This window comes from Sinocyclocheilus anshuiensis, unplaced genomic scaffold (assembly GCF_001515605.1).
Source record: "Sinocyclocheilus anshuiensis isolate Anshui unplaced genomic scaffold, SAMN03320099.WGS_v1.1 scaffold1160, whole genome shotgun sequence".
NCBI classification, from domain to species: domain Eukaryota; kingdom Metazoa; phylum Chordata; class Actinopteri; order Cypriniformes; family Cyprinidae; genus Sinocyclocheilus; species Sinocyclocheilus anshuiensis.
This window is the reverse complement of record NW_015552641.1, coordinates 404,758-414,975: the sequence shown is the minus strand read 5'-3', so window position 1 is coordinate 414,975 and position 10,218 is coordinate 404,758. Positions and strand designations below refer to the sequence as shown.

Genomic DNA, 10,218 nt, shown 5'->3' with positions numbered 1-10,218 from the left:
ACTACCACCCACACACACACACACACACACACACACACATTAGGGTTGGTTCCCATCTCACCTGGCTCATTCAGTGTCCCCTCCTCCTCGGTTAGCAGTCTTTCACTCCCTTTCTATCCTTCCCCTCCTGTTGTTTTTCTGCCTTTGCCTTGACTCTAATCTGAGTCTGTGTGACATCTGGAATGTCCTCTGGTTTTGATCGAGATAGTAAGAGAGAGAGAGAGAGAGAGAGAGAGAGAGGGGGAGAAGACATCGTTTGAACGCAGGCAGACACCTCTAAACACTGTAATTTAAAGCATCTATTGTGTTAATTACACAGTAGAGGTTCAGTTCTGTTCTCTGTATTTGTTTTTTTGTTTAGGATCTTCAGTGACAGTGTGGCAGACATGAAAACCCAAGAGCACCGTTCCAGCCCTCTGAAATCACACACACAGAGTGAGTATAGAGATAATAATATACAGTCTTATGAAGCTCATCTTTTAAGGTCAAATAATAATAATCGCTTTTGTAGTCACCAAGATTTTGTCTGCTTTAGTAGTATTCAATTAGATAAATCAACGGAGTACTTTTTTGTATACGTCATACAGACATTTTAATGCTTAATAAGAGTTAAAAACACATTCTGTTCCATTTATCTCATTATATGCATTAAGAGGAAGAATGCGTTCTACTGTATGTGAACATCCTGAAATCTTGACACTTAATTGCCACTAATTGTTGTCTGATGAATCAAACTACAAGGAACTACCAAAAATGTAACCAGTCACAAAATGAAAAAAATGACCCCCATTTTTTATATGTTTGTGTGTAACTGTCACTGAATTTAGATCACTGTGAAATGTTTGAAAAAGAAATGTACTTTTAAAGTCATTTCCAAGTACTTAGGTACCTGTCCCTCCCTATAATCACTTGGAATAAACCTATAAAATTAGATAACAATTTTGTTAGGCTATTAGGTAAGTCCCCATGACCTATTGAACAACATCTGGCCTGCATTCCTTTACGCATGGGTGAGGTGTAAACACACACATTTGCACACTAAATTCATTCTCACAAACGCATTCTGGTATTCACAACAAAAAACAGACGTACGCATAGATATATGTAGTGGCCGGAGCGTAACCCTTCTAACATAAACACCAGATCTCACCTTTGAACTCCTCACCTTTCATGCTGCTAATTGGTCCGTGATGCTCTTATTTTTCTTCATGACACTGTGGCTAAAAATAAGTCCCCATTTCTTGCACCTAATATAGAGTACTCTCCTCTTGTTCAACTGTTCTCATCTTCCCCTTTTAGGCCGGATAAATGCCCAACTCTTTATGTTTCTGTTTTTAACCTAATTAATTAGCCTAAATGGGATTAGGAATTACCCTGCTTTGTGCTTACAGACTGAAAACTGGGTGCTGAAACATCATTTAATTTTTTTTTTTCCATCTTCATCAGCAATCTTTATAGCTACACATTACAATTTTTTTCCCCCGAATAATGTCAACTTAGTTTTACTTGCTGCTAAATACTAAATTCTAATCAATCAAACATTGTACCTTCTCTCTTTTGTCAAAAAGTTATAGAGAACTATGTAGTACGTCTTCTTTTGTTCCTGTTGCTTAACTGGTAAAGCTTGGCACTAGCAGTGACAATGTCTTTGGTTTAATTCCAAAAGAAAACGCAAACTGATAAATGCCACTATGGATGAATGTGTCTGCCAAATGAATAAATGTAAGTGTACTTTTTTTTTATCATTGCTGAGCATATTTATTTTTTATATCTGCAGTTGTGAGGCAGAAGGCCACAAGGTTGTGTGGACAGTCATGACGTGTTTTGAGTATGGTTGTTTAACTGTTATTCTTGTTCATGTAATAACGATTCTACTGCTAGGCAGCTGTTATGCTTTAAAGGTGGTTTATTCCTTCTGCAAGTGTGTGTGTGTGTCTGTCTCTGTTTGTAAGTGTGCATTAGGAAGCATGAGGAGGTATAAGACTTAGTGAGCTGCAGCATGAACAAGAGCAGTACACTGAACTCGAATCAAAGAGGGCTCAAACTCTTTGCCCCAGGGTAAATTGGTGTGTGAGTGTGTAAGAAAGAATGAAAAATTAGTTAGACCCTCTTTTTTTTTTCAGTTCACTTTTTCTTAGGAGTTATCTTGTTTTGACAGGTGATGCACGTCCCCACTCCCAAATGAAGGGTCTCCAGTTTCGCAGCATTGCCCCCAAAGCCCCAGTAGTGGTTCCATCATCTGCAGTTCTATCCTGCCAGCCTCCCACAGCCCTTCCAGAAGCATCCGCAGCTGTCAGCCCCAAATCCATCCTTGTCCCTGCCCAGAACTATGCACTCATGCAGGTTGCTGGACAAGAGGGGACCTTCTCATTGGTGGCCTTACCTCAGACACAACAGCAACAGCCAATCCAGAAGAACCTTAAGCTGCCTATTCCTAGATATCAACCGGTGAGAAGTAAGAGCGCTCCAGAAAAAGGCAGTAGCAAGATGTTGAGTCCAGCCAAGGTTTCTGCAACGGTACAAGCTCAATCGTCTGCTATGAAATCAGACCAGAGTTCAGACCCAGGATCTGAGCAGCTTGTTTTGATTGATGCTCCTACTTCGTCTGAAATCAATGTTGCACCCTTGCTCCCAGGTTCACAGACAGATCGAAAAGTGGAGCAAAAAAGCGATGCCAGTCCACTCAAAAGCCAGCACTATCCTTCTGGAACCTCCCTTGCTGCCCCTGTCAAGAAAATCTCCCCAGTTAAATCCCAAATAGAGGGTCAAGCCTCGGCTGGAAGTGCCATCACAGTCCTCTCACCCACTGTCTTTAGCAAAGCTGTTCAGATCATTCCATCTCCACCCAAGGGCAAGCTGCCCATCTTGCCCTATGCCAAGGTGAAGAACTCCCTCCTGGCACCAACCAGCCTTGCCAGCACCCTATTCTCAGACAAGCAGACTGTGAGTGGAGCCAAAAGCAGCCTGAAAAGCCCTCCAGACAACAAAATCACGTCCACGGACAGCAAAGTTAAAAGTGAAAGCCTAAGCCAAGACCACAGCAACACCCAAATCAAGAAACCTCCAGGCAAGAAACGGGGGAGAAAGAGGAAAACCATGGAGGATATTCTAGCCTTCGAGGCTCGAAAGAAGAGATCCTTGTCGTTTTTCAGAAGGAGGGTGCCTGATAATCCTCCAGCTGGTGTGTCGAATTCTGCCTCTCAAGCGAAGTTGTTGGACATATCCAAAAAGTATCGGAGTATTCGTCCCAAGCCGGTACTGGTAATGGAAACCACTATTCCACAACTTGTTCCACTTCCTTCCTCTTCAACATCAGAGAACCTTGATCAGGAGCAGCTCTTATTAGGACAGCAGATATCAGGAAAACAATCGAGTGCTCCACAGTCTTCGCAAGCTACTGAGCAGCAGCCTATGGTAGAATGTAAAGGTGGTGGAGGAGTGATTTACACAGGAAGTCGTCCTCTGCATCGATGTCCTACCTGCAACAGGTGTTTCCAATTCAAGCATCACTTGCAGAGCCACATGAACAGCCACAGTAACCTGCGGCCTTATGTCTGCCCGGTATGCAGGAAGGCCTACGCTCACTCGGGCAGTCTTAGCACTCATATGAAACTGCACCATGCGGAAAGCAGGCCCAGGAAGAGCCTTTGCTGTGAATTCTGTGAGAAGTCATTTGGCTATGTGGGTGTCTACTTTAGCCACTTGAGAGAGGTGCACCGGGTAATACTCACCGTTGAACCGTCCATCAGTCAACATGAAGAAAATATGTCTGTAGAAGAGTAAGTAACAAACATTGAGCGATGACTCTGCCTAAAGCTGCCTTGTTCTTGACATAGATGTTCCTTGTCTTGCAGGTCTTCAGAAGCTGATGAACAGGCCTCAGAACAACATGTTGACCCAGTCGAGCTACAAATTAAGTGTGGGCGCTGCCAGGCCATCACCCCTACCTTTGCTGACATGAAGCTGCATTTGTTGTACTCGCACGGAGAGGAGGTCCAGGTGCAACTGAGGGATGGGGCCATGCGTGGGGGCCGTGAAGCAGAGGATGAACTGGTCAAACATGCAGCACATTACTGGAGGCAGCTCAATGAGAAACGCAACCTAGTGCACTGCGACGAGGAGTTCTTCTCCTTTTCCAAGCTCAAACGCCACCTCCATTCTCACCATCAAGAAGCTAGAGAGAGTCAAGAAGAGGAGATGATGGGTAAGGAGGGCCACATATTAAGGGGCCTCAATAAAGGTATATCCCTGAGGGTGGGGTCTCACTTTAACTGCATCCTTTGCAGTAAGGTGTTTAATAAGAAACGGGACGTTATTGAGCATTGGAGGGCACAGCACAACTGTGAAAATCCCACCCTTTTATGGGATGTCCTGGACTTCAAAGGGGAGAGCAAGCTTACTTATGGGCCAAATTAACTGCAAATGGGTAATTTATTATTTGCTCCATGTGTCGACTGTGTGGTTCATGCAGGATGCAGTGACGTTAATGCAAAAAAAAAAACTACTAATAGACTTTTTATGTTGTTTTGTTTTGCACTGTTTTTTTTAATATAACAAATGTTGTTTTGAAATGCTTCAATGTTTTATGTTTGTTTTTTTCTTTAACGTTTTAATGTGTTTAATGCGTAAAAGCATAAGAAAATAATAAAATTCACAAACCATAAATTCAATAAACATTACTATGGCCCAGGTGCAGATGTAATATAACTGCCAGTGAATGGAAGACCTAAGGATGATAATCATAATTTTTAAGGTTCGTGGACACATAGTGTGTTTAGTAACTGCTTCAGTTGAGTGAAACAGACTAACAAAGGCTCATCAAAAACACGTTACCTCTCAGACAAATTGAAAATTTGCTATAGTCTGAATACAAATGGGGCATGATTAGCATGCTTGAAATGACATGTCAAAGAACATTCAAAGTAACACATTATCAGTGACATTCCACAAACACATATACATAATACATACAGTTTCAGTCCTCATTTCACAACTAAAATAAGTACTGCCAGAAAACCTCTGCTGACTTTTCAGTCTAAGACATGCAGGTCCACTAATAAGGATTTAAAATATCCCTAAAATAGCTCAATTTGGCCAATCTTTAACTGTCAAATTTAGTATGAATGTTTCAAAATTATTCAATGTTGTATTTTTGGATGGAAATGCTATATATTTAAAAAAAAAAAAAAAATCATGGTGAAATGTGTGGTGATTTATTTATATTATTAGTCTATTCAAACATATTTCTGTTCATGAAAAAATTGTCAGGGTAAAGGAATGTTTAAAAAAAACCTCCTAATTGTTATATATGTATACTTGTATAGATAGATTACAAATATATCTAAATATAAATTGAGAATATATATTTACACAAAGACTCCCCCTGCTGTTTTGTTTTAAGAAATTAACAATGAAATATATTTACCTGTTACAGTGTCTTAAATGTCTTAAGCAAACCTGCAGCTTCAGCTACATTACCAGTCAAAGCTTTGAGGACACCTGACAGAATTTTTGGCTGATAATTAAGCTATGTTTAAAATGGTTAATGATAAAACACATTTTTTTAGACAGTACATAAATGACACCTATGTGTACATTTTTTTTTTTTTTAGAAAACTTTTCATTAAAATGCAAAAAATGGATGATGGGACCGAATAGTAAAGAAAGCAGCTAACAAGTGCCCAGTACACATGGCATCTCCTTCAGTACTGTTTAAAAAAACGTCCCAGGTGGATTCTTCATTACTTTGTTGAGAGATTGCCCAGAGTGTGCAATCTGGAAGAGTCTACTTTAGTTTCTGAAAGTTATAGCCAGTCTGCCGATTTTGGGTGGTCGAAGTTGACAAATTTTTAGAAAATCACAGTGTATAATGGGTGCATTTTTTTTTTTAGCTTCAGACAATGATTCCATCCAGTTGGAGTATATCAAACATTTGATATTTTTAGCTGATTTTAAAACCGTTTGTTGTGTTCGGGACAACTTGAAAGTCTGGTAGTGTGTTTGTGTTATTTCATAGTTGACTACTATGGTATTATGGACATTAGTAATGATAAGTGTGTTCAAACTTTTGACTGGTGTTGGTTCTGTAAACCGTCATCTACTTGAACGGGTGCTGTGTAAAGTGAACTGATAAAGTTCACTAACATTACATTCTTGGCACAAAGCGAACAGCAAATCCCAAAGCACCATTTCAGTTTGTCTTTCACACTTGAATTCATATTTTAGATAACCTAAAGTCAATAATGTTGATCTTAACAGTCGTTAGACAAATGCTGCTTGTCTTGTTGAAATGACCCCTTAAGTGTCTTCGTTGTAGAACGTGTCTTTGATGGATTGCTCCTGACTCAAAAAGAGAATGAAAAGAAATGTTTTGTTTAAAATGTGGTCTTATTATATTTGAAGTGATTGATTGTTTAATGATTGACATTTGAAAACATTCGAATCGGTTTCACTTGACACATTCTTTGTGGTTAATGACAGAAGTGTCTGGTAGCATTTCCAGTCCTGAAGAGTTCCCTGCCACTGTGATAGTTAAACTTGTCTGTTTGTGGCTTTAGCTAAACTAAGCCCTGAATAGCATTTGTACAAGAGAGAGCGCATCGTCCCTGCATTATTGATTATTGGTGCCTAAATAAAAAAGAAATATCTAACCGCAGTAATAGTTGTTTCTTGTATTAAACAACCTCCTGGCTGTCTGACTTGGATTTCTCCCTTCTTCACTCTAATGAGCACAAGCGAACACATAAGCTGCTGCATCTTAAGGCTTACCTTATTCCATACAAAGACATTTACCGCAAGACTTCATTTGCCAGAACACTGAGCCGTGTAAGGCAAGAATTAAATCAATTTAAGCTGGATACATGATGGATTCATATTAGTCTGTGTATTGTATACAACAACCTATATTCACAGAAGGAATGCTAATGCTTTTATAATGTCTGCTTGAATGTCTTGCATCATTAAATTATCACTATATATCATCATTATATTATAATATTAATACACATATTTCAAACAACTATTAGCACGGTTTCCCATCCCAGTGAGATAATTTTGGTCACAAATGCAACATCTAGTATTTTATATCGCTTATAATTGTGAGTTACAGTTTTTCTATCACGTTTTTTTATTGTATTCCTCAGTGCTTCCCAAGCAGCTCTGGCTTTGATTTATAGCCTGCATTAAATGATCGTAACTTCTCTGTCCCAATAGTGTAGTCACTTCAGATGCAGGTAGTGAAGGAACGTCAACACCGATGCATATTCCTCTTTAATCAGTGTGGCACTCTTTCTCACTTCCACTCTCTCTCTTCAAACCAGAAACATGATCACTCACAGGAGATCAAAGCCCATCCTTCTAACAGGATTAGAGGATGGAGCTTTAGAAGGAGGAGAGTGTCTGTTTTAAAGTAAATGAAGGATGTAGGGCTGTAGAAAGGAGAGGCAGAAATGAGGTTGCAGGAGAGCGAAAGGAAGTAGGAGGAGATTGCAGAGACGTGATGCTGGGGAAAATAAAACATGTAAGAAGAGATGGTAAAAGAAACGGGGAGAACTGACAGTGAAACCGCATGAACGTGCACACCTTTCATTTCATTTGCAGAGATGACCATGATGAGGATGAACTATGATGAATGGATACTGATGAACAGTGTTGGGGGTAACGCATTACAAGTAACGCGAGTTACGTAATCAGATTACTTTTTTCAAGTAACTAGTAAAGTAACGCATTACTTTCCATAAAAAGTAACGAAGTACCGTAATTAGTTACTTTTTTATGGAGTAACGCGATATTGTAATGCATTACTTTTAAAAGTAACTTTCCCCAACACTGCTGATAAAAGAATGATAGCCAGCGACAGAGAAAGTTCTCCCATCCAAAAAAAAGAAGCAGCCGCGATACGGTGCGCATGTTTTAATGCAGCATTAACCTGCATGGAGACTAATGGAAGCGAGAAGCTCTATCGATCCGTCCTGGTTTGCTCGGAGGAAGAGAAATAGAGAGATGATGCTGAGCTGAAGATGAATGAATGAAGTAAAGGGTGTGTCTAATTAGATAACCGTCACCAGCATTTACCGACACAGTCCTGTCTGGAGCCCAGAGTGTGATGTGAACTGAATGAACACATTCACTGGAATGAGAAGCTTTAGCAACATTGAAAGCTACACTTCATGAGAAAGAGGAAACTTATCAGAGCATCTTACCTCTCATAACCTATAATGTGATCCATTTATTTGACTTGGTCCATCAGGAATTGTTTGAAATGTAAAAAGCAAATTATTCAAACAATATGCAAGTTCTAAACATTCTAAAAACAAGATCAATTTTCTTTGATCAATTTAAGTTGTGTAAAATAATGTTAGCCTTTTGGCAAATGGCTTTTTCTTGTTTTATCTGTAAACTTGACTAAATATACACTACTGCTCAAAGGTTTAAGCTTTTGTAAAGAAATTAATACATTTATTCATCAAGGACGCATTAAATTGACATTATAGACATTTATAATGTTACAAAAGTTTTCTATCTCAAATAAATGCTGCTTTTTGAACTTTCTATTCGTCAAATCCTGAACAAAAACAAAAAAAAGTATCACACAAAAATATCAAGCAGCACTATAGTTTTTAACATTGATAATAATAAGAAATATTTATTAAGCATCAAATTAGCATATCTGAAGGATTTCTGAAGGATCACAGGACACTGAAGACTGGAGTAATGGCTGCTGAAATGCCAGCTTCTTCATCACAGGAATAAACTATTATTTATTTCAAAAACAACAAACTTTCAAACAGTAGTGTTGTTAGATTTATGAATAGAACAAGCGAAAAACAATTTGCCAGTGGTGTAAGAGAAATAAACTTAATTTGAGATATTCGAGTCTTATATATTATGCCATTTTCCTTCCTACACTTCCCATCCGTCGTGTTTTTATGGGTCAGAGAACATGATGTTGATGACATTATGCAATGTGGTTCATTAAAAAGATCTACGAGGTCTAAATATGAATGTTTCTTCCCATTGCAATACAGAGTTCTGGCATGAAACTCTAGATGGCGCAGTCTGATAGGTCTAACTCAATCTGACCTAATGACATGGTAGCCAATGAGCGCGCTGCTCAACATTCAAATATATGACTAGTGCTTGCTGTAGCAGTTGCAGCTTGCATCAGAAACCCTCCACCTTCCCCAGCTCCACCTGTATAAATCTGCTACGAGGTGATTCATGCATGCTATATGGGGGTTATTTCATGTATGTTATATTTGCAGCAGCAATATTTCTTACATGCTCACAGCAGCATGGTGTGGATGTATTGGCAGTAGCAAGTCTCGGTACTTGCTCTGCCGCAGCAGCAGCGTAGCAGATCTATTCCGCCAAGACCAAATACATTAACATTGTCATGTACATTACCATGCCAATTCCTCCAAGAGTTGTCATGACAGAAATATATTTGTACTACGCCTGGAGACTGTTGTAAATACGAAGCCCTTGTCAGTGACATTGCCGCTTTTTGGTCTCTCCTGTGTGCTGTGTGGTCCAGATGGTACAGAATCACTCTGTTCCACTGAGTCTCTAGTAGATCGCCCAGAGGGACAGTAGCCATCTGCCCAGGACATCTCACTACCCACACACAACTCTGACATGGAACACACACACACAACTACACACACAGACAAAGAGCCACTAAACTGCTCCTCTAGAACACTTCCTGATTTCATCATCAACGGTCAAAGTGTTGCCACCCCAACAAAGGGGCCCCAACTCCACCAAGGGCCAGTCTGGGAGCTTTTAGTATAACAAGTAATTACACTATTCAAGTCACTAAAGTTGTTCACAAATACATATTTGTTTGGTTTATTTTTAGTTAGATATTCCCTTGTTGATTAAACACACTCCTGTTTTCGTTCTCAGCCAATCAGTGCTCGCTCATTCACCAGAATAGATTAGTGATAATTGGCTCTCGGTTGTCAGTACTTTAGCATCCTAATGAGAGCAATATTTACTAATCTAGAAAGGGGAGTGAGAAAGTGCTCCAAGTTTGACTGTTTTTAATGAGACCCAGGTAAGCTAACCGGAGCAGTCTGGAGTAATTAGGAAAGGATGTAGAGCATTTTCTCTCCCCCCGTCCTGCCCCATGCTATCTTCTAATGTCTTCCCACAGGGAGGATCCTGACAGTGGAAAGCTAAGGGGGGGCTCAAGGGAATTAGGTCTGCCCGAGAGAT

The 10,218-nt window shown here is 39.7% G+C and overlaps 1 protein-coding gene across 7 annotated transcripts in view; it reads left to right on the top strand.

Moving 5' to 3' along the window:
• Nucleotides 1-4,533, top strand: part of znf438 (zinc finger protein 438) — a 48,908-nt gene extending 44,375 nt beyond the window's left edge. For 3 of the 7 annotated variants that reach the window (XM_016458450.1, XM_016458448.1, XM_016458449.1), the window contains 3 exons: nt 362-435; nt 2,159-3,779; nt 3,855-4,533. In XM_016458450.1, coding sequence (XP_016313936.1) covers nt 387-435; nt 2,159-3,779; nt 3,855-4,416 — 2,232 coding nt within the window. In that variant the 5' untranslated portion in view covers nt 362-386 and the 3' untranslated portion in view covers nt 4,417-4,533. Of the gene's footprint in view, nt 1-357; nt 436-1,666; nt 1,723-1,952; nt 2,059-2,158; nt 3,780-3,854 lie in introns of those variants that run through there. The other 4 variants (XM_016458454.1, XM_016458451.1, XM_016458453.1 and 1 more) reach the window with 4 other exon arrangements.
• Nucleotides 4,534-10,218: the final 5,685 nt, after the last annotated feature.